The following is a 25,755-nucleotide window of genomic DNA, read 5'->3' on the forward strand; positions in this document are numbered from 1 at the left end:
GCCATTTGGGTGATTTCTGTTATCATTATGATTTAAAAAGGAGCCAAACATGTCACAAACATGTGATGATAAATGGCTTTATATGATCACTATCCTTAAATAAAAGCTTTTTTTTTGCATGATCAGTCATATTTTCAAAATCAATGCCAGAATTTCACAATTTATGCCAGGGTATGCAAACTTTTGAGCACAACTATAAATATATATATATATATATATATATATATATATATATATATATATATATATATATATATATTCTGTGCACAAACTCTACAGTTTCACCCATTAACTATGGGCACAATATGTGGAAGCCACCTTCTGCCTTTCCTGTAGGGAATTACATGCCAAGCACTCGTCTCCCATCTCAGTCAAAATGACCAGCACCATCACTAAAATGTCAACTTCCTGTCTATGTGAGCACAAGGAAACAGACTTCCTGTTCCCTTATCTTTTAAGTGAAGGAACACATTGGAACTGTTTTCCTGTTTTCTTGTCTTGGACGAATAAAGAAAACTTAGGAGAGCAGGAAAACGTTAAAGAACAATATAAATCACGCTGTCTTGATAACAAAGGCATTGTCAGTTCTTTAAAGACAAAGGTGCTGGCTGCTTTCTGTTTGATTTCAATAAAGTACCATTCCATTTTACCATTCAATTTAATTTGATCTATTCCAAGTCTGTTTATTTTTTTTATTTTTTATTATTATTATTATTTTTGAAGGAATATCTTCTTTATAGTTCTGTCTATTTACTGTATATAATTTTGGATGTAGAATTAGTACAATCACTAAAGCACAGATATATTACTCAGAAACACTGCACATATTCTCATGAAATTATGTATTTATATTTCTCAAATAATAAAAACTACAAAAAGTTAGAGAAAAACTGGAACCATAACTAAAATTAGAGCCTTCAGTTCACTGTATATGTGATTGTTCTTTATTATTAACTTATTCCCTGTGACTAAGTATGCTTTTGAACCAGCTGTACAGTGTGTGGCAATAATGGGCCCTTTTGTAAAGTATAGTGTGTTGAATGAGCATTTTTATAAATTAAAGTGTCTGAGACTTTGTACTCCAGTAGATGTCATTGTTGGACAGTCAGGTTAAACATTTCAGTGTGTGGTTCTTGTGTATGTTAGAAGGAAAACAAAATGTGCCTTTTTTCTATTGTGTCTATTGTTTAAAATGTTCTTTTGTTTTAACAGATTTTCTTTTTGTATTTGAATAATAAACTTAACATTCCATAAAACTGTTTCACTGTCTATAACTGTCCCTATACTTTAAATACAATTATAAAATAAAAATTTTCAGTTAAGAAAAACTGGAAACCATAAATTTATTATCTAATGTCATATAGCCTAATGGTTCTTTTGCCTTTCTGAATTTTAGTAGAGCTGCTCTCCATTTTAGTAAATGCAAGACCCATGTTGTCTGGGCAGCAGAGGGTGCTTTGAGGTGAAGTTCTGAATATTTTGCTTATAGTCCAGGAAAGACAAACAGATCACACAGATAATGGCATGTTAGCGGAAATTCCACAATGATGTCACGCCTAACGTGCCTGTGAGACACCCAGCTGGGACTTCCTGAGGGTTCACACTCCATTCATGGTGTGTACAGAGAAAACCCATTTCTAACATTGCAAATCAAAATCAATAAATTCTGATAAGAAAGTCTGATTAAATTAAGAGGGGGAAAAAAACATGCCCCGAAACAAACCTCTCACACAGCCTGTCACTCTTATAGACAAAGCTTCACCAATTCACCATTTATGACAACTTCCTTGTATAATCATATGCCATCATCCAAACAGCCAGACTCTTAATTTTGCCTGCTTCAGTAAAATCGTTATACCAAACTAAATGAATATCAATTGTAGGACAGTTGCTATTAAAGGAATTCCACCAAGGAATTCCCCTTATCCACACAGGAAAAGCTATAGCATTCACTGAAAAGTCTCCCTCTCTAAAAACTTGTTGGAAAACAGCTTTTAATTAAGGTGTAGTGTGTGTGTGTGTGTGTGTGTGTGTGTGTGTGTGTGTGTGTGTGTGTGTGTGTGTGTGTGTGTATTCTTAACATGCAGTTAGCTCTAAAAGACGTGTGTGGTTAGTTTATGGCAGTATGGCACTAGCAGGTCTTTTTGTTTTACCAGATTAAAAAAGACAACAATAGAACAATATGGACATCCAATTTTACAAGGATACCATAGTTTTCTGCAAGATCTGTCTTAGAATTTCCTCTTTTTCTATGAAAGAAAGACCTACGTTTTGAGTAAAAATGTACACTATAATGCTCTATAATAAATGCAGAAAAATATATCATCTCACATGTTTTCCCAGACCTGCACAGTGACGTTTGTCTCTGAAAAAAAAAAAGAAAAAAGAAAAAAGATATGAACACAGAATATACCTCTTTGCTACAGTCTGCCTGCCGAGAACTGGAATAAATAGTTTAGGATAAAAAGGACAGGACACAAAAGGACATAAATCATGTCATTATTAGATGCATTAGATCACAACAATAAATGTGAATTTACTCAGAAAGATGTAGCTTGCCAAAGTGAACACAAGGGGACAGCACAATATCACTGACGATGTGACATGCCTTCCTAACAAGTACAATAAACATCGTAAGCACAGGCCATCACTTTTTTACGCAGAGCTGTGTTAAAAGAAATTAATTGAGACAAAAAAAAACAAAAAAAAAAAAAGAAAGAAAGAAAATACAGTATCAAGCCTTGCACAAAATTCAGGCTTTGATTTTGGTTGTCAGAAGAGCGTCACAGAAGAACAAAAATATTTATCAACAGTGGAGCAACAAATTTTATTTTAGGGAGAAAAAAGGTGGAGAAATATTAAGTGAGAGATTAAGGCATATTTTCTATACATATCTCATACAAAATTACTTACATTTAGTATGTATGTATTCTGTATGCATGTGTATTCAGAAAGTAGTATAGTGGACTGCACACACAAATGCTTGCACACACTCTCGAACAGGTCACACTCAGTTCAATTAAAAACAATTGTAGAACATGTCTGTGCAATCTCCTCGTGCCTCTTCAGTTGCATACATGAAAGTAAATGGCTTGGGAAAGAAAATGGATTTCATTTAATGCCTACAAGAGGGAGAAAAATGAGGAGGATAAAATGAGGATGAATCAAGTAAGCAAATCCAAAGAAATCCCTTCACCTGATTTAACCTCTCTGTGTCTGTAGTCTTTCTCTTGCTCTCTCATTCACACTTAATTTGCATAATAATAATTCCTTACATTTATATAGTGCTTTTCTAGGTATCAAAGTGCTTTTGTAGATTGTGGCTGTAGCACATAAAGGACGGGCAAGGAGGAGGCGGGAACCGGCTGAACAGTAAACATAAAGTTTAATAAGAAACTCAACAGAAAACAAACATAAACACAGACACACATGCAATGCAACCACGTGCGTCTCTCTCTCTCTTGAACTGGCACCTCCAGCTCCCCTTTATTTCGCTCTCCCACTGATCAGCTGATTCAGCGCCGGCCATGCATCATCACGGCCCGGCCACGCCCTCCTCCTCATCACACTCCTCCCCTACCAGATTCAGGCCAGGGCGCCACCGGTCTGACCAACTCCCCCCCCCATCTCTGGAGGGGAGACGCTGCCCTTCCAGCCGTTCTGTCAGCCGGTGGTCCACCCCGCCTCCTGTGAACCTGGAGGAGAGATGAGGGGAGAGGAATAGAGCGAGTGGAGTCACACACAGAGAGAGAGAAGAGAGAGAGAGAAGAATTTGCTCGCCGGCTCCCGGACGCGCTGTCGCCCGGTCCTCAACCACTCCACCGCCATCTAGCGGACGCCAGCTTGCTCCTCCCCCGGCGGATGGCAGCGAGTCCTCCAGCCCCTGGTGGATGGAACCGCTACTCCCCTTCTTCAGCAGACAGCAGCGGTTCCTCTGGCTCTCGGCGACTGGCAGCGACCCCTCCGTCCCCAGGCAGACGGCCGAGGCTGCTCCCCTGGCGGACGGCAGCGGCTAAGACTCAGCGACAGCACATCTCTCCTCCCTCCTGGGTTTTGGCACCACTGTAACAGATAAAAAGATGGGCAAGAAGGAGGCGGGAACCGGCTGAACAGTAAACATAAAGTTTAATAAGAAACTCAACATAAAATAAACATAAACAAACACAGACACACATGCAACGTGTGTATGTCTCTCTCGTTCTCAAACTGGCGCCTCCAGCTCCCCTTTATCTCGCTTTCCTGCTGATCAGCTGATTCAGCACCGGTAGTGCATCATCATGGCCCGACCATGCCTTCCTCCTCGTCACAGTGGCCTTTGGTCTGAACAGTGACAGCAGCGCTGGAAGTTTGAGGCAGAAACTTGGACTGTGGACAATGAGAGCACCTGTGGCTATGAAGGTAAATCAGTAGCAAAACTCAAGAGCTTGCATATTAGGATTTGAGAACTTGTGCAATAAATATTTGTACACGTAAGTTGAAATTTACACTCACAGCACTGATGTGAAAACTTGTAAAATAAAAATTTTAAGTTGAATTTTGCAATCTGAACTCCAATACAATAATTCAAAGCTTGTGTTCTGAATTCACAGTTGCAGACAAGTAGTCACAAATGTGTAAAATGACATTCACACAAATACAACTACAGACACAAACTTGTATAACTTTTGTACTTTGTATATTTTTGCAGTACAACCACAAATCGGCACTTACAACCTCTCAAATCTGGCACTGCAACTTTAAATCTTCATGCCTTGACTTTTGCAACTACTTTTGCAAAAAACCTGTAGCAAAACTCACATGTGCAATACTGATACAAGAGAGCAAGACCAGGGGCCTGTTGTATAAAACTTTTTAGACTAGTCTTACTGGTTAGTCATTTAAAATTTTGGTCTTAACTTTTTCAGTCAGTTGCATAAAAATTTTGATTGATCTAATTTAAAACCAAAATGTAGGACAGCACACTCCTAGGCTAATTTTTGTTTACATATAATGCCATGGAAAATAACTGTCAGCTGAGCCAGTTGAGGGATAGAAGGGGCTTCAGTAGAGACTTTGAAGAAGACTTTGACATATACAATGGTAATAAAATTTCTTGTGTTTTTTATTATTTGGGTTAAAATCATTACATTTGTTCATTAGAATAAATTTTAAGCATTGTATTCCTCTAATAAGCAAATATTTTCAGCGAATGAAAACTGTACTGAGCGTCCACAGTTGGCCATTTTTTTAAAGTCGTTCAGTACTTTTCCCACAATGCAATGTGAATTAGACTTTATCTTGCTAAAGACAGCTGTGAGCTTGTTTTATGCAACAGGCTTTCTATGGTGTCTTTAGTTAGTCAGACTAATTGTTAGAAGAAGTCTTAATTTAATGGCTATGTTTTATGCAACCGGCCCCAGTGTTTGGCGGGGGAGGGGAAGGGGGCAATGAAGTCGTTTTATTGGTTGATGCCTAGCCAATGAAATGGGACATTTTTGTACGCGATGACGTCATGCCACAGCACCAGCCTGCACCGTTTTTTTAGGGCAAAGTAGAGCTGGTCATTGCAATGGAGGGATCTAACAATCTGAGGGTATGTTTTTTAATAATTAATGAAATAGTATTAAAAAAGTTTGGTAAAACTCCCACACTTATCAATACGTTTTCCTTCACTGATATACTAACATATATTATTGATGAAGACCACTTTCCACTTGACAATGTAAATGTAAATGATCAATATTTAAGGAAAAATGTACAGTCATTGTTGCAAAAATAAACCCCATTCAGTATGATAATAAAAGAACGCTTTGCGTTGGGGCCCTGATCACCCTGTCGTGGATTATTTTAAGATACTGACCAGTTGACTGTACATTTTCCCTTAAATGTGGTCATAATTAGAGAAATTGCTTCAGCTAAAAGAATAATGAAATATGTTGGTTATTTGAACATCACACTAATGGACAACTACCTGTACAGTACTTGGATACCTGGTCAAACTTTACATTGTCGAGTGGAAAGTGGTCTTCATCAATAATATACGTTAGTATATCAGTGAAGGCAAACGTATTGATAAGTGTGAGAGTTCTACAAAACTTTTTTAATACTGTTTAATTAATCATTTAAAAATGTACCCTTGGATTGTTAGATCCCTCCATCATGACGACCGGCTCTGCTTTGCACTAGTGATATCCAGTTCGTGAACGAATCTTTCTTTTGAACTGGTTCTTTTCAGTAAACGAGTTGAACCAGTTCACCAAATCGGACTGAATCATTTGAAACAGTTCGTGTCTCGAGTCAACACTGATGCACAAGTTACCCAATCATAACACATTCTCAGAAATGCCTGACTCTCCGACTCGAAACGAGCTGATAACCGAGAGTAATATGATCATGGAACTGGTATTATTTGCTTTTCCTAAATATTCTTTGCAATGAACTGCTCCAAGTAGTTCACAAATCGGACTCTTGAATGCTTTGGTCGCAACAGTTCTCAAGCCAGCAGTACACTGAACTGAGAATCACAGCTTTCGGAGGTGTCTGACATACTGAGAACTTATGAGTTGCTGATACTGAGCATGCGTAGGCTGTGTGATTAACCCTCATCCTGCCAACATATTTAACATACAAGGACTACCGACTGGGGTCCCTGGGGACCCCAAGAATAAACTATTGTAATAAACAACCATCATAGCAAAATGTTAAATTTTTTCTTCTTAAAACATCATTAGTTATGTCATTAATGTTATCTGAAAAAAAATGGAAAAAAAAGATTATTATTATTTTAGGAAAGTTACAGTTAATTTGCATATTGGCAAAATGAAAATATATACTTTTCTTTAATACAAATTGCAGATTTTATACCAAGTACAATCCACATTAGTACTTAAAAGCTTATTTACCATCCTTGGTGGAGTTTTCCTCACTCCCATGATGGTCATTTCTGCTCGGATTGGGGCTTGGAGCATGGCAGTATCAGCTCTCCTCTTCATGTGTGGCATGCCCAGGGCATGCCCCAGCTGTCTCAGGTAGATCCAGTGACGTTGGCCACATTCTGAAAACTTCCAATCTGGGAAGTTCCCCATCCAGATGATGAAGGCAGCGATGGCAGCAACATCCACCATGTTCATAAACAGCACCATCGGCCATCTGTTTATTTTTCCGCTGGTTGTGAACATTTTGGCTAGATGATCCAGATTATCCACACCACGTTTGGTTGCATTGTAGTGTAGTATGATCGCTGGTTTCTGCTTCTCGCATTCAACCTTCATGTCATGGTGCATGGAGGACAGCGCCAGTACTGCTTTTCCTTTTGCAGGTACATATGACACCATGGTAAGCTGCCCATGAAAGCCAAACCATGAACTTTCGATCTCTCTGTCACTGTTAGCCTTCATCTCCTCTGGGATATGTGGCTTGTTTGACTTGATAGTGCCAACATATGTCAGTCCATCTTCTAGTAAGGCTTCAGCTAATGGAATGGATGTAAAGAAATTGTCGGCTGTGACATTTCTGCCACTTTTTCACCAACGCTCCACAAGCTCTTTGACTACACGGGCCACTTGACATAATTTTCGTTGCTGTCCAGGTTGCCTGCAAAGTTATACCTCACCTTTGAGAGGGTTGCTGGTCTCTGCATCACAGTTCCACCAGTTCTTTATTCCATATTTGTCAGGCTTGAATTGTATGTACTGTCAGAAACTGCACTTGCCTCTGAAGCCAACAAGCTGCTCATCCACACACATGTATGTGTGCCTGGAATAAAGTATTTTGGGAGCTTATCTACAAACATGGTCCATATATCTCTGAAAGGGGCAAGCTTGTCTATTGCCATTTGCTCTCCCCTTGTTGCTTTTTTGTCGAACCTCATGTATCTCAGTATGTGTTGGAATCTTGCTCTGGACATAGTTGCAGTGAACACAGGTTTACAGCTAGTCTCTGACCAGAGGGACTCTACAAGCTCATGGTTATCTTTAGACACCCCTGCTATGATCAAAAGGCCAATGACTGCTTTTATTTCTGTGTCATATATTGCTTTCCATTGATCACTAATGTTGGTGGGATGACTCTCATTCCATTCCCTGATACTTCATTCAGCTTCTCTGTTAGTTTCACATTTGTGCTTTTTCCCACACTCACACCATGGCCTGATCATGCTCTGACTACATGTCAATCATATGCATGACACTAATTTACAGTCTTATCTTCTATAATAGAACATAAACATTTAATTTGATAGTCATAAAACATTTTATTATGAAATTATGTATTGTATTTCTGACTTTGAACATCATCTCACCTTAGGAAGAGCAGTATTTAGAGTCATCAACAGAGCACTTGAGGAAATCTGTGTCTGCTGCATCTGTGTCTGTCCCCTTCAAAATGACTGACAGAGCCCCCCAGGACCCCAATACATTGGTATTTTTAAAAAGCACTAATTAAAACAGAAACTGAAAACAATGATATGAAGTCATTAGGAACAAATTGATTGACAAAGTCATGAAAAATTGGAATGATAGAATAAAGCTCCTGTGAGATATGACATAAAGTACACCTCAGGGGTCTGCAGGTACCCCAGTCGGTAGGATGAGGGTTAAGGGTTGTTTCTGGTGTATTTTGCTGAACAGCAAAAAGTATAACAAATAAAACATACTGGAATTATATTTATGACTTGATTGTATGACGACCATCTTATCAATGTATGTTGATCTGGTTCTCAGCTCAACAGTATACTGACTCAGTCGTGAATCACGACAACTCTCGATAGAGTACACTGAACTGAGAACAGTCTCTTTCGGTTCTCAGCTCAACAGTACACTGTGTCAATCGTGACAGTTCTCAGTCAACAGTACACTGAACTGAGAATAGTCTCTTTCAGACATACTGAGAACTTATGAGCTGCTGATACTATGAACAAGCGTGTGCTGACGGCTTCCTTCTGGGGGACAAAATGAATGTTTCTAATGTATTTTGCTGAACAGTAGAAAATATAAAAAATAAAACATACTGGATATATGTTTATGATTTAATTGTATGCGACCATCTTATCAATGTATGATGATCTGGTCGCAGCAGTTCTCAGCTCAACAATACACAGACTCAAAGTAACAGCATACTGAACTGAACAAAGAACCGTTCTCATGTCCGAAGAACTGATGAGTGAGCTGCTGATGTGAGCATGCATGTCCTGAGGGTTTGACGAAATGTACGTTTCTTCAATAACAAATTAAATGTACTGGAAATATGCTAATGACTTTATTTTATTTTATTAAATAGCATTTAATCAAAGCATGCTAAAACCTCAGCTGATAAATGTAAATGAATTTTACTACGCATTGAGCGTAGGTATTGGGTGCTTTATGTGTAAAATATAGTAAACATATTCAAAACCTTATAAATATTGGTCAGTCATTTTCAATGGACAGGATTACTGAAGGAATTACTGATGACAAATAAACACCCTTATTAATGACTCAAAAGAAAAAGAGTAATAATCCGCAATATGTGCCCACTTATAGTTTTATTTGAGTGTTTAAGCGTGTATTCCATGACGCAGGGTTGATAGCGTTACATTCTAGTGAAATCATTACGCATTGACGTAAAAGAACTGAATAGTATTTTTTGAACCAGATTATTGAAACGAACCATCCGAAAGAACCAGTTTGCAGAAAGAATCGGACTTCCCATCGCTACTTTGCCCTAACAAAAAGGTACGGCTGGAAGAGGAGGACGGCCAAGATGGTGTCTGTGTAGTCAAATCTTTTCTGTCTCTTACAAAAAAATTTTTTTAACTATACTTATTTGAACTTCCCTGATTATACATGTTATTGACATTAATATCTTTATATTCTGAATGAATCTGTAGCGATATTAAGTCTGAGTTGAGAATTTGTATCTTATTTTTCACAAAACATGGTTTGCGACCAATTGAGCGCATTGACTGAAACCAGCCTTCACATGTTGCTGAGATGATACTCTTTAGCAACTCCAGACGATAAATGGAACAAGGAATGTCAGAAAGTGTGAAGCGTGTATATATGACTATGCTAAACCCATTCTCAAAGAGGAGTTACTGTAAGTATGGATTGTTTACCACTTTCAGGAACCCCCTCTCACAGCCCCCTTCTGAAAACGTGGCAGTATACATCTGAGCCCTCAAATACAGTTCTGCTGGAGGCGATCGAGAGGCTAGAGAAAAAGCAAGACGATTTCATGGAGAAGTTATTGGTAATCGAAAGGTCTATGGCATCCAACTCCACCTTGATCTCTGAACATACCGCTAAAGTTGAATCAGTTACCGATAAAACTGAGAGTGCTGTTGTGAAAACGGACAAATTGGGTGTTCAATTAGTCACTATGATCACCAAAAATAAACAGCTGTGGGAAAATGTGGATGAACTGGATGCATACAAAAGACGGTGGAACCTGAAAATGTTGGGCATTCCGGAGGAGGAAGGATAAAATGTGAAAATGTTTGCAATGGATGTTTTTTCTCGAGTCTCTGCAAGATTGAGAGATGTTCTTCAGTCCATTGATGTTAAACACAGACTTGGACCGAGAGCGTGAGGTGCGCATCCACGACGGATTCTGTGCAGTTTTTGTCACGCACTCATCGTGATCGCATCTGGTTTAACGCAAAGAACTCTGAAGTCCTCAAACAGAAAGGCATCATGATAACTGAAGATCTGACACAGCGGATGAGGGATGCACAGAACAAATTCAGGCCACTGGTAAGTCAAGCCAGGAGTGAAGGAAAACGAGCTGGGTTTAAGGGCTCTTTTGCCATCATTGATGGAAAGATCTACAATTTTATTTTCACTTGGTTCTACTCATTCTGGTGGAGTTCTAATTTTACTTTATCAGTATTTCAATGGAAATATCCTTGAGTCACACTTTTCTTCAGAGGGAAGATGGATAATAGCCGTTGTTCAGTCTGGGGACACTGTTGTTATTTTATGTAATATTTATGGCTTTAAACGCTCTAATTTGAACAGTATTCTTCTCCAAAGTTTGTCTACAAAACTTTCTGATTTAAATCTGAAATTTCCTTCAGCTGCATTTATTGTGGGAGGGGATTTTAATGAGGCCCCTGATATATGTTTAGACAGATTTCCCCCAAGACTCAGTGTTAACAGTCTTAACATAGTTATAAATGATTTTTGTAGCAGCCTTTCTTTGCAGGATGCTCATAGTTACATGGAATCAGTGTCTCCTTATTTACATCGTTCAAAGCAGACATCACAAAAACCTAGAATAGACCTTTGGCTTGTATCTGACTGGCTAGTTTCATTTTTTTTGGTTCCTGTACTATTTCTTTTGCTCCTCTAACTGACCATGCTTGCATCGACCTTGAAATATCTGAGGTTTATAGCAGTTCTTGGAGACAGCCAGGATACTGGAAACTGAATACAAAATACTTCATACTGTTTAGGTATTATGAACATTATTGACGTTTTTAAAACCAGATCAGATTCTGCAATCACAAAGTGGGAACTATTTAAATATGAGTGTCGGAAATTCTCTATACAGTTTGGTAAACAATTTTCTAAGGCAAGGGAGACAAGAAGCTCTGTGATTATAAAGGAAATAAATAACATTTTGTGTCTATCCTCTCCTAGTGAACAGGACAAGTAGAAATTGTATTCACTGAGGGAAAATCTTAATGTTCTTTATGTGGAGAAGGCCAAAGGTGCATTTATCAGATCAAGGGCAAAATTTTGAAAAGAATATTATTATAATATATATATTTTTTTTAATTTGGAAAAGAGATGAGGAGACTCAAAAAGGATTTCTACCCTTTATATTGATGGTAATTTGACATCTGATGAAAACAAAATCTTAAAGTTTGTATCTGATTTTTATCATCATCTTAATTTTTCCAATACATTTTTCTGTAAGGTGGAGTCATTCATTCCGACTGTAAGTGAAGACAGTCATGCTGTTTGTAAGGGTGAGATAACTGTGGAGGAATTGGACATTGTAATTACTAAGACCCCACTTAATAAGAGTCCGGGCCCTGACGGTTTGCCATTTGAATTTTATAGATCATATTAGGGGCAGTGGTGACTCAGTGGTTAAGGCTCTGGGTTACTGATCAGAAGGTAAATGTGAAAATCAACATAATTTATGATTTAATTGTATGCGACCATCTTACAGTAGTAGTAACAAGTAAAGTTTTTTGCTCACTACATGGTATATAACTAGTTGTTGGGTTTCTGTCAATGGAAGCCAAGCAAGCTGCCTTTGGCAGGGATCAAGAAGGACCAAGTTCTGTTCTGAAGCTCTTCCAAAATTGATCTACATGTCAAGTTCCATTGCCATTTATACTGTACAGCTTGGACCATTGTCAGACACATAGCTCTTGGTATGGACCATTATCAGACACATAGCTCTTTGTATGGACCATTGTCAGACACATAGCTCTTTGTAAAGCAAGTACCCAACACCTTTCATGGCCAAATCTAACAATAATGCTGATTTTCAAGGGTGCTATGTCATTTTTGGTTTTAAGCTGAGAGTGGTAGATTGGTTAACCCTCTGCTGCACAGTGTTCTCAACAAATTTAGTTAGCATATTCTTATAAATAATTTCAATCACTCAACATGCTTTAAAACATGTTCAAGAACAGTCAATATCTTGCATTATTTAGAGGTGGGACATCCTTTTATGAAACACAACCTTGGGACCACATATTTAACATATAAGTTGATGACACTATGGACAAAAACAATGCATTTGTGCTTGAATGTTTCAAGAGGCTTATTTGATAAGTTTTTGTAAAATTAGTGAAGTTAGAGACTTCTGAGGGTGAACATGATCAGCACCTGAAAGAGTGATCAAATCTACAACTCAGACTGACTGATGTGTTCTATAAGAGTTCTTAATGATTTTTAAACATTTAATGACTTTTTAATCTGTTATTTCTATATTCGCTGATTAAATCATTCATTTGGAAATTCAAAGAGTTTTCTCTGTGATTTACTCCCAGTGTTGCCCTATAAAAATGATTTTAAATGTCTCAGTGGTCCTAAATGGCCAACTAAGCAGCCTGCAATAAAACATTTTACCATGCATTGTGAGTTAAATTCTGTAACTAATTTACTGTATCTAAGTTGGGGCAGAATTTTACAGATGAGAAAAAAATACCCAACTGCTTCGTAGTTACATCTTTAAAGGACACAATAGTTCAATATACAATCTGTGTACTTTGTATCTATGCATATCTACCCACCCAGTATAATTCTCATGTTTAACTAATTTGTGCACTCAATATGTGCATTGTCACAGAGTGCTGCGCGTGCTCTGTTATGTCACAGCATCACCTGCCCTGCTTTCTGAACTGAACGTTGTTTATCCAATGATGGGATCAGATCGCGTGAGTGGTGGCGACGGTACAGATGCAACTGTAACCGTATTTTACACTCTCTTCACTTTAGCATCGTGATCAAAAAAGAAATCATCTTAGATTCGCTAGTAACGTTGCGTCCGCGCAGCTCCGTGCATGCTTTTGAAGCACACGGGCTATGCGTGCCATGCAGTAAACAGGGCGATCTGTAGAAATGTAGTGGCAATGTGGGAAAAGCACGCCAGCGTGAGGATAGATAAGAGAAAAAATCAGCTGGAGCGTTGAGTCTATCTGTGCTTTTTTTGAATAATCCAAGAAAGACTTCCACTGAAGTTGCATGAGGCTATTTTCTTCTCTGCAAGCGGGTAAGTAGGTTCACCTGTTATTCGCTTTAAAGTGATGCAGAGCATGTTCTCCTTTAACTTCTTTAATTTCAGAGACTGTGGACTCTTTAGACTGAAGTGTAGTTAGTTGGGTTTATGAAGTATTTAAAGTATTAAAAATGAAGTATTTCGTCAATTTTTGTTTTTCCTCGTCTTAAGGGTTTCACTATAGTAGCCTAATAAGCTAAGAGTTGTTTTTAATTTAATTTTATTGAACAATAGTCAACATAGTACACACGGTTCAAATAAGGTTTAACAATTGGTTTAAAGAGAAAGTGTACAATATTACAAAATGCTAGGGGGAAATAAACATCATTGCATGAATACCTTTAAGAGATTACAAGCCTTTACAATTTGAATAGCTTTTTGTTTTTTGAGGACAGGAGTGACTCAACATAAAGTACCATTTCCTTTTCAAAAACAATAACACATGGTTTGCTTTCCTGAGAATTTGGATTTATGAATGTGGAATTTGGCCATTAAAATAATAATAATAATAATAATAAATAGATTAAGAGCGATATAGATTTGTTTATCTTTCTGATTATCAGTGACACCAAACAAAACATGTTTCCATTGTAAAGTGAAGTTACCATCAATATATTCGACAACAAAATCAACAACATTTTTCCAAAATGGTACTGCATGTGGACAGTACCAAAATAAATGAATGTTGATTACAGAAGCAACCGTTTTTATCTAGATTCTGTTTAAATTTACTGAGATAGTGTTTAGAAGTGTATATTCTATGAATGAGTTTAAAAGAGACCTCTTTAACCTTGTTTCAGCATCAGGGATTTTAGTCTTCTAAAGAATACGAGAGGTGCTGTGTATTTGGAATGAATTTGTTTGGTATGGATGCTGACCATTATATGTATGTTATAATTATTCTCTTGTCTTATAGAGACGTTTCATAGATGTGTAGAATCAGTCATCGGTGTGTAATAATCACTAATGTATGTATTAATTAAATGAAGGCTATATATTTCTCTCTCTGTGATATACGTGACAGAGTAAAAGACATATTATACTAAAATGTGTGAATTATGGACAACGCATAACTTGAGCCATCAAGAATAATAATAAGAAAATGTTTATCTCTATGTATCCTTCAGTGGTCGATTACAATACGACACAAGTAGAGCAGTTTCGTGGAGATAAAATACAAAAGAATGCATATACCCAGTATTTCAAATACGCACCAAACTTTGAAGTTACCAGAGGGAAAATAACAACTACTTCTAACTTTTAGTTAGTCACTAATATAACCTGTCAAACAAAATTGCGTATAGGTTATGCCATACTGACAACACTAAATAATATAATATTTTAAAGAGAATCTAATATAAAATGTACTGTAGCTGTGCGTGTGCACGTTAAAAACATCCAGTATGTCACGGAAATTGACTACGTCATCGCGCTACAGTCCGCAGTGAGGACAGTCTCTAATAAGCACATAACATATTGGAATTTGTGGTAATGTCAAAAGGTCTATAATTGATGGTTCATCGTCTGTTTTTTAATGTTGAAGACAGCTATATCATTTCATAAATTCAAATAGGCTAATTTGTGGTAACTCACCTGTAGGTGTTATTACATTTTTGATGCAGAGAGAATACATTGTATAAACATATTTAGTAACACCAACAATTTCAGTAGTTCGCAAGTTAATGTAATCCTGCAATAAGGATAGTGTAAACATGTTTGGCTTGCTGTCCCTGGTGGAGGGCTCGAGGCTCGACCCGAGCTTGTTACCATGTGCTCTTAAAATGAGTTGAATATTTGTATAACCTAATACTGCCTAATAATGGAAGCTATTATTTGACACAATAATAGGTCCTTAGGATACAATTATGTACCCAAAATGAGTTTTAAAGTTTATTTAGAGGAAACAGTAAAGGTCACCTTGAGGGTACCATATTTTTTTGAGTGTTTAGTTGATTGAAGCTGTGGGTTGTTGTTTGTAGCTGTACGATGCAACTAGTTGCCCTTAGTCAGTTGTTCTCTCTTATTAGTGATTGCACCTGTTCACACACCTGAGATACCAAGATCCCATGAGATGTAAAGATTTGCTGTTAACCTCAGTGTTACACAAGCAGAGATGTATTATTAAATTCTTTCTTTCTTTCTTTCTCTCTCTCTCTCTCTCTCTCTCTCTCTCTCTCTCTCTCACTCTTTTGTTCAATTTCCAGTTCTCCTTCTGCACCGTCCTCTTGTTTTCACCATTTCAGATATAATCAAATCTGGCAAAAATTACACCACTGCATGTGAGTACTCTTGAGTTACTTGTTATCTCAAAAGCATTTGTAAATCCTGAATAATTAGGCAGGTTGTAGGTTAGCATGTTTTATGTATGGCATTAGATTATTAGCTGTTGTTCAGTTTAAAGGCATGTGGCTGCAGTTAAAGGGGAGAAAATCTCTACTTTGAAGTGGTTAACTGTTAACAAAGATGGCACTACTTTGAATAAGGTCTATTGTATCTGTGTGGATACATACCCTTTGAACTGAGATGATGTATTATGGCTTGAATGAAGATGCCACTGTGATAACTGATATGCAGAGTCTGTGGTCGTATGTGTGGCCCCTGGGTGGGACCTGGGCACATGGCCTTTTAAACATCAGGGTGGCTGTCGCTTTCGCACATCATGTTACCTCCTTTCTCTCACTTACTAATTCCTGCAGATGAGAACATCACCCTTCTTTGCAAAAAGGAGAAGGTCAGACCTGGAAGCTGCTTGGTGAACCGTTTAAGATGTTACTATAGGAAGGACTGTGGCAGGGAGTACATATTGATGAAACTGATTTGTTCAGGTAAGCGAATGGGCAGTCTTCATTTCACTTTTTAAAATGTATTCAAAGTGTTTGCTGAAGCTTTCTGAAATATCATCTTTCCAGTCTTTGAATTTTTCACCCATGTGTATTTCCCTATTAACACTTTACTGGTGTTTCATACTTTCAAGACACATCTCTACAAGTAACAGACCACAATTATATGAACATTTGCACAATAGTTGGTTTACAGACTTGTTTGTTGATGCCAGTTTTATCCTGAGGAATAAACAAATAAACTGAATGGTAGGCAGCTAGTTGGGGGTCAAGACAGAAACCATGGCAATGTGCCTCTAAGTTGTGATTAGACTGGGCTATCTTGAAACTGAGTTGATGAAGCAGTGTTGTTTTAAAGTGAGCAGTTTTGTCTCCTCATATTGTCTGGAAGGTTGAATGAGCCTATAGTCATCGCACAAACAAACCATAAAGCGTGTAAATTACTACTCTGAGGGCCAGAGATCTAAGAAAGATTTTAAATGTGTTTTCACACACATATCTGTCTAAGAGCGATACCATTACATGTCCTTGCTGAATAATGTAAAGACAGGTCACCTTGCAGCAAGGATCATTCTCTATAAACTAGAGCAAATGATCCCAATAAAAATGAGTATGGCTATTCCATTCAATGTAAAATGGATGGATCCTGAATGTTAATATATGCCCAAGGGGCCCAGATTGGATAAGAACATCTTGCAGGGACAGTACTTCTATTTTAAATCAGAATCTCATCTTTTGTTATTGCAATAATAATATGACCACCATTGTGAAACCTAAGGCAATGTGTGTGATTATGTTACTGTTCTTTCACTGACATATAATCTTGTAAGTGGCCACTGTCCCCTTTTAAACACTTTTGAAAGGAACAGCCAGTGCCCTCAGCCATGGTGCGTTTACCACATCTGCTAATTTGTCCTGACCTTTCGCTAAACTGTTTGCAGACAGAGAAAATTGTATGCACTTACATCAATGATATCACAATAGGACTTAACACATGGCTAAGTAATGTGGCAGAGTGTGGAGAAAGGAGGAGGGATAAAAGTGCTAGCGAGTGGGTAGTCATGACGCTAATGCTAATATTTTAGGGAATTAAGAGGAATGAGCCGCCCCTCCGGCTCGTCATCATCAGCCAGGCTCACGACGGGAGTTGGGCAGGAGAGCGAGAAGAGGTGCATAATTAATGAGCCTCGTTCTGTCAGTGGTGAATGAAGCACACCTCGCGCCATGGACCCTAGAGGGGAGCGTGAGCGGCCGACGGACCCAGCTCATGCCTGGGCCATTCTATGGACACTACCCCGCCCTTCACGAAGCCCCGTCTCACCACGAGGATGCCAAATTTCCCCTTTATTATGAACACTATTCCCCCTTGGATACTTTATTACCCCTTTTATGGACTTGTTATTTTTATTATTATTTCCAATAAATGCCTCTCCAAGGCTTGACGCTACACCCACTGTGTCTGTCTCTTGCTCACTCTGCCACAAAAACAAAAACAAATAACAAAACAACAGCATCAGAAGTTCAGCCCTGCAGCTTCAGTGCAGACATATGCATTCTGGTGAGCAGAATATTTAACTGGAAATGCTGAAGCGACAGCCATGAATACGATTGCAAATACACAGACGGCAAATGGAACAAGCAGACTAGAGGAAGGCAGCAGTCGGCCAGCGAAGCACGATACAAGCCTTGCACGAACAACTGCTTTAATGCGGAAGTGTCCGATACCAGAAAGGGGGCGGTCATTAGATCGTGACGTGTGTCTAGGTAGCATGTAGCCACCCAAATAAACCCCATGAATGCACGCTGATAGGCTACCAAAACCCACCTAATACTGAGGTGGTGTGATACAATAAAACAGACAGAAGCGCTGTTCTTGTAGACACTGTATGATGCAGGTCTCAGAGTTAAAATATGGTGCATAAAAGGCAAGGTCACCATTATACATAATATGACAGAAATGATAAAACAAGGGGAATAATAAAAGACGGCATTCTATCTCACTACAGTAACATTGCACTTTGTTTAACCTCACCATTTGTCATGTCAGTACACTGACTTTGGAAATTGTAGGTTACGTAATGATAGATACTGTAGGTGTAGGTTGGCAATGGATATTTGTATAGATAGGGAATGATGCTCTGTGAAAAACACTGTACTGCAATAGGTAATTAATTTAAGGGATAGTTCACCCAAAGACGTAAATTCTGTCATCATTTACTTACCCTCGTATTGTACATAGGCCTGTGTGACTTTCTTTGTTCTAAGGAACATAAAAGGAGATGTTAGGCATAATATATATATATATATATAGAGAGAGAGAGAGAGAGAGAGATAGATAGATAGATATAATGCATATGTTAATGTGTATATATATATATATATACACACTACTGGTCAAAAGTTTTTAAACACTTGACTGAAATGTTTCTCATGATCTTAAAAATCTTTTGATCTGAAAGCGTATGCTTAAATGTTTGAAATTAGTTTTGTAGTATATAATTGTGCCATTAATTTATTTCATTATAAATCTAAAATGTAATAAAAAAAAAAGTTTTTGAAATTGATGACTTGGACCAAATAATAAAGAAAAGCAGCCAATAAGTGCCCAGCATATAGATGGGAACTCCTTCAATACTGTTTAAAAAGCATCCCAGGGTGATACCTCAAGAAGTTGGTTGAGAAAATGTCAAGAGTACATATCTGAAAATTCTAGGCAAAGGGTGACTACTTTGAAGATGCTAAAATATAACACAGTTTTGATTTATTTTGGATTTTGTTTAGTCACAACATAATTCCCATAGTTCCATTTGTTATTCCATAGTTTTATTTACTTTACTATTATTCTAAAATGTGAAAAAAAATTATAATAAAGAATAAGTGTTTCAAAACTTTTGACCGGTAGTGTATATATATTTATTATTATTATTATTATTATTATTCATCTGCAGTATTATCAGAATATTTCAAAATAAATTATCATGAGGCAGCGGTATGTGGTACCTGAAGAGTTAATCACTTTCTTAAAATATTGTGTCCTGCTGCTTTCCCCAGATATTACTGTAAATCTCATGTATAATGCATGCAGAAGCTTGATGATTGCATGTTTAACTGCACATATTTGAACTATGTTTATAGGCCAGATGAGTGATGCTTGGCCTGAAGCTTTCAAAAAACGTTCACACAAATTAGTGCTCACTATTCCCTCCCCTCAATTCATCATGACAATTCATACTGATATAGTGCTCATCTGTTCAACACTATAAATGTCACGGTAGCCCTGTGGTTCCAATAGTTAGCTTTTTTCTTAGATCCTCTTGCTTCCAGTGCAGCTGAGGAAAAGAGCAAGAATTAAATAATAAAGACTGGTAAAAGGTTAGATTGTTTCGTGATTCCTTTGATGGGAATGGTGACTCTGTGCATGAGTGCCCTGTATACTTACGTGTGCTGAAGCTAACACTGTTGTTACTTTGAAGACTCGTTCTAACCCACAAAACTTACTTTCAATGGTGTAACCTAATTTGTCTGGTTGATTTAGTCATGTTCAATAAAAATTTTGACTTGAATAAAACCAGTTAATTTAGATGTTACCACAACAAGCACATTTTTTGGTTACCTGTCAAAGCATTTTTACAGTGTAACAAAATTTAAACGAGGTGGTTTTTATTTGAAAGAAATCTAGCACATTTCAAGCAATTAGAAAAAAAAAAAAAAAAAGTATATTTTAGCATCTAGCATCATTTGTTTACAGATGCCACTTGCTCTGAAAAAAGTTATCCCAAAAATGTGTTGTATGTGTTAACATTTAAATTTAAGGGTTTTCTTCAAGTAAAAAATATTATTTAGCATCACTGAATATTTTAAGGGTCAGTGTAAAGGGGTTATAAGGGAAAGGAGGAGGCGAGAACCGGCTTGACAATATAAATAAAGTTTAATGATAAACTTAAACAAAAACACATGTTGAGCCTCATGTATTCAGATAGAAGACAAAGGCAGGCCTAACAGTCATAAAAAACATTCCTCAAGCCCCCTCCTTCTAAGTCAGATGTTGTACTGATAAAAATTGCGCCAAAATCAAACAAAGGGAGTCCAAAACAGACTACAAATCCATGAAGCCTTGCCCACTAAAGGATCGAGCACTCAACTCCTATTGGATGAGGCACACAACAGAACGTCCCTCAAACATGACATCATCAGGACTTCAAATAATTCTGAAATGCTTCCAAAGTTGCTTCCGGCTACTTCGTTCACCGAATACGGACGTAGCTTTTTGCTGCTCTCCGGTGTAACCTCGTGGCATAAGGAAGTAATGTCCGACTTGAAACTGTAGCCATACAATCTCCATCTCGCTGGACGAGTTGAGATTACTCTGTGTTCAACCAAACACTCTAACGGATCCGAAGGAGACCGCCGAGCAATTCGCATCTTCATCCGTTGGCCTACAGAAGTGAAGAGATTAAAGATTTCTCTTCCATCTTCAATCAAGTCGACATTTCTGAGTTCTCCGCCAGCCCGCCGAGAATCAACAGCCGTACCGCCCTCTGAGAATCAACAGCCGTACCGGCCGCCGACAGCGCGAGGAAACGGCTCTAGTCATCACACGAGCCTCAAGAAACCGGGTCAAAGTTAAAGGACGGAGGAAAACACATTCTACCTGTGTCCTCATGCGATACAAGCAAGAGGTTTACGTCTGGGCAGAGATAGAATATTATAGCGTGTTATTCTTGTGTTTCAAGGTTTTTGCTTGTACAGTTTACGGACCGCCATGTCCGCTAATTATTAATACTCAGGGTATTAATTATCACAAATTTGTTTTGCTGTATTGTAGTCCAACCAAATTGGACTGTTGTGCATTTTCGCCATCACGGGTGAGACAGCAACTGAGTTCATCCATTAAAGAGTCAAATAACAAGGGACTTTTACGAGCCCCGCTCGTAAAACCGCGTCTCTGAGTGATGAACACGGCTGCTTCATCTCCAGCTATAGCGAAATCAGCTTTCGGGCTGTCACTTAATCATCTCTCTCTCTCTCTCTCTCTCACTAACCACACTGACACAAACACACACACTGTCACACACACACCTTGTGTTATAGGATTATTTTTATTTCCATATCTAATCATATCACTGTTTAGTTTGTAGTTGTAAGTTGGAAGTTTATTGACTGCATTGTATTAATTATTAATTGATATTACTGCATAAATAAACTTTGTTTATATTACAAAGAGAAGTGTTTTGGTTTGTTTTGCATACGCCTGTGTCGTGCTGATGGGATGTCAGTGCTCGGATTCAAACCTTCATTCATTGTTTTTTTTATTCGAAAATCGATATTCTTCGGATGTCGATTTTCCTAAGAAAACAATCTAATATTGAGACTGTTTTACTATCTGGTTATTAGTCCCTGATTTCAGGGTGGTGCCCCGTCAATGTTAATCTTTATTAATATTCTATTGATTTTTGATAATTGATAATTATCTTTGATTGAATTAGAATGATCAATAAGCTAGTGTTAATTTTAATGTTTCATCGATGTTAACAATTGATAAGTGTTGATTTTAAAGGATTAAAAAAAAAGCTAACATTGATTCTCATCAATGTTCTATTGATTTTAATAATTAATAATTATCTTTGATAATTATTAATTATTGCTAATAACCAAACTTGCTCCTAAACGTAGCACACTACATTTACTGGAGTCCTATATGAGGTTTTAATGAGTTAGATCCAATTAATTAATTTAAATATTGATTAATAACTACAGAAATAATTATTAATTATTTCTGATAGTAACACTGATCTAAACAACCAGTAAAGCCCTACACACACAAACATAAACACATACAGGGCAGCTGCCTGTAGTTCTCTCTCTCTCTCGAACTGCCATCTCCGGTCGCATTTATCCCTCGCTCGCCTCATCAGGCCGATTGGGGTCCGGGCGTGCATCATTCTGGCCCGGCCCTGCCCTCCTCCTACAGTCAGATAAGAGAGAAAAAGCCTAGCCCCTTAAAGGAATCGTTAACCCAAAAATGAAAATTCTCTCATCATTTACTTTCTTTCATCTGCTGAACTCAAATGAAGATTTTTAGAAGAATTTTTCTGCTCTTTCGTCCATACAAGGCAAGTGAATGGGTGCCAAAATTTGAAGTTCCAAAAATCACACGTCAGCATAAAAGTAATCCATATGACTCCAGTGGTTAAATCAGTGTCTTCAGAAGCGATATGATAGGTGTGGGTGAGAAACAAAAAATATTTATGTCCTTTTTTACTATAAATTCGCCTCACTGCCCAGTCAATCTCCACTTTAAAGGTGCACTCAGTAATTCTTTCCCCATTAAAAAAGTTTTTCACCAGGAGTGGTGGTGGTGTAGTGGACTAAAACACTGAATTGGTAAGCGGAAGGTTGTTGGTTCAATCCCCACAGCCACCACCATTGTGTCCTTGAGCAAGGCACTTAAATCCAGGTTGCTCCAGGGGGATTGTTCCTGTAATCAGGGCACTGTAAGTCACTTTGGATAAAAGCGTCTGCCAAATGCATAAATGTACTCCTAAAGAAAAGAATTATAATTTTGTAACACCCATTCACTTGCATTGAATGAACCTACAGAGTTGAAATATTCTTCTGAAAATCATAATTTGTGTTCTGCAGAAGAAATAAAGTCATACACAAATGGTGTGGCATGAGGGTGAGTAAATGATGAGAGAATTTTAATTTTTGGGTGAACTAACCCTCTAAGGTAACAGGTTACCGCTTTATATGGTGTGGTATGAGGTTTTGGATCTAATGCAATTACATTGACACATTTTTAAGGGAGACTTAAGTGTCCAAATAATTTTTGAGGCCACTGTACATGTAAAAAGTGTGTTACCCTGTCAATATTGCAGCTGTAATTTGACCAATTAAAAAGTTAGTAATGTGTAGTCAATTGCCTGCTGCTCTGCCATTTCCTTCCTGTTGTGACCTTCATCAGGTGCTGTCTCAGCTTGTTAGACCTTTGTATTGAAGTCTGGCTTTAGCCCACTGGGGATACCCCTGCTGTGCTTGTGGAATAGCACACCCTTCATACCACATCCTGCATCATTGGCACAAACAGCATCCACCATTTTTGCAGCCCAGTTTTAAACACTCACCCTCCTACAGTAATCCCAGAGGGAAGCTACAAGAATCAGCAGAGAAGACAAGGAGAAAGCGAGATTCAAAGTGGTGGAAAATTATGCCTTTGTTGTAGCATCAGCCCTTTTTTAATCATGCGTGGTTGCTTCCCTTCCTGTCAGAAGGGTTTGCATGGTGTTGTATGCAGGCTAAATGATCTGTCTTCAAACTTGGTGCCCTCTTGTATTGACTTTCATGGCTACTTTCAAGTTGATGCAAATCCCAGGTGTAGAGAGGGGCTTTGTTTTGTTTGATTCGAGCGCATTAGCATTCTAATTACAGAGTGAGAACGGAGCCCTCTACCACTGCTGCTCTCATAAACGGTTCCAGTTAGATGAGCGACGGGCTACTCTGGGTTTCCGGTTATCAGAATGAGCATTATTACCGCCCTCCCTGAGGAAGAGCACCCATGCTGACATACATCCTTGAGTTGGTTGTGCTTTTTCACAGCTGTCTGTGTCACTGGTTAAGAGTATTGGTCCATCACTGCTCTTCCATCTGATTACAAGGTGCAGTCTTTCAAGATAATTTACACTAAGATAAATTTAAGAAAATTATCAGTGAGACATCTACAGAGATACAGAGTTTCACATGGTTCCCATAGTCATGTTCAACCTGGATATATCAGGGAATTTTAGAACTGTGATTTCTAGGCCTGGGAAAGTCATGGACGGTGATAATTTTTTAAAATTTACTGTATATAAAAGTCATGGACATTTTTTAAATGAATATAGCTATATTTTTCTTGTTATGCTCTCATCTTAAATATTTTATTGGCTAAATATTGCTCTCATGTAGAGTGAAACTTGCTCACAACCATAGGCTATTGATGTCTGATTGAGTTGTTCTTTTGTGTCGTGAATTGGTCAAAATGGTTTGCCAAGTGTGAATACAAAAATATTTTTCCTTTAATCACAGATGACTAAAATGGCCATATTAAAATGTCATTTGAAAAGGACCAAGGAATTTCATTGGTCAAAAAGTGTGGGAAGTGGGAACCCTGGTTTCATATCACCTGCTTATTCTCTTTCTATACCCAGCAATCTCAAAGCTTGTAAAAATTATATGATCTTGCTCCCTTTTTTCTGTCTGAGATGTAATATGATATGAGACAAACTTTTTATCTGTGGAGATTGTTCTCCTTGTAAATTGAATACTTGGCCTGTGGAAAATGAGACTCAGAGGCTTTATTCTAAATGTGCATGTGGTTTGCCCATATGACTATATTTTCCAGCTCCAGCCAGCAGGCATAACCAACCATTTTCTGCATGCATATTGAAAAATTTATGCAAGATTGCACCCTTATGCAAGCATGAATTTCACTCTTCAAAAGAAGCAACCTTGCATGAGCTATGAAGATGAGTGAGGTGAGAGAAGTGGGATTTAGCATAATGGTAATGTTTATGAGGTTTTTGCTATTGCTGCTGGATTGTTAGATTGTAATTGCTGTTAGAATCCCTCTACTCCTTCAGAACTAAATCTATTCTCATTTCAGTTCACAAAGTTGGCACAGAACTTTGGGATGCATCAATGTAAGAAATTCCAGATACCAACAGCTAATATTATTTTTATGTTGTGGCTGAAAAACTGATATGATGGCCAATAACACAATTTATACTATAAACCAGGGCAGGTGGTACCCTCCTAGGGGGTTGGTGCCCTACAAAATCTGTGCTAAACGAAGTATACGAAGTGCTATACAAAGTCCTTTTATACTTCTTATATTGGCCTATTCAGACCAATGCCGATTATGTAAAAACCTGCTAATATTTGCCAATACAAACAGGGTCACCAGTATATTGTGCATCCAAGTTAAATGTAATTGTTTAGAATTGTTCATGTAAGGAATAATTGACGACGGACCGTTGAATTGTTGAAAAATAATGCACACCCGAGGTGGCAATGCAGTCACGACATGCAGCGGAGTGACCATTGCACCTTGGGTGTGCATTATTTTTCAACAATTCAACGGGCCGGAGTCAATTATTCCGCTTATACCATGGTTACCACACCTTAAGACATCGTTCAGGGTTTTATCTCAAGACATCATGCTCTTGTGAGTGGAACTACTTTC

The 25,755-nt window shown here is 37.9% G+C and overlaps 1 protein-coding gene across 1 annotated transcript in view; it reads left to right on the forward strand.

The window, feature by feature from the left end:
- The first annotated feature begins 13,333 nt into the window (after positions 1–13,333).
- LOC127446184 (protein BEAN1-like) overlaps positions 13,334–25,755 on the forward strand; it is a 95,235-nt gene continuing 82,813 nt past the window's right edge. Inside the window, exons 1-3 of the mRNA XM_051706910.1 lie at positions 13,334–13,689; positions 15,900–15,974; positions 16,392–16,520. Coding sequence (XP_051562870.1) covers positions 13,662–13,689; positions 15,900–15,974; positions 16,392–16,520 — 232 coding nt within the window. The 5' untranslated portion in view covers positions 13,334–13,661. The remainder of the gene's footprint in view (positions 13,690–15,899; positions 15,975–16,391; positions 16,521–25,755) is intronic.

This window comes from Myxocyprinus asiaticus, chromosome 1, assembly GCF_019703515.2.
Source record: "Myxocyprinus asiaticus isolate MX2 ecotype Aquarium Trade chromosome 1, UBuf_Myxa_2, whole genome shotgun sequence".
Classification (NCBI taxonomy): Eukaryota; Metazoa; Chordata; class Actinopteri; order Cypriniformes; family Catostomidae; genus Myxocyprinus; species Myxocyprinus asiaticus.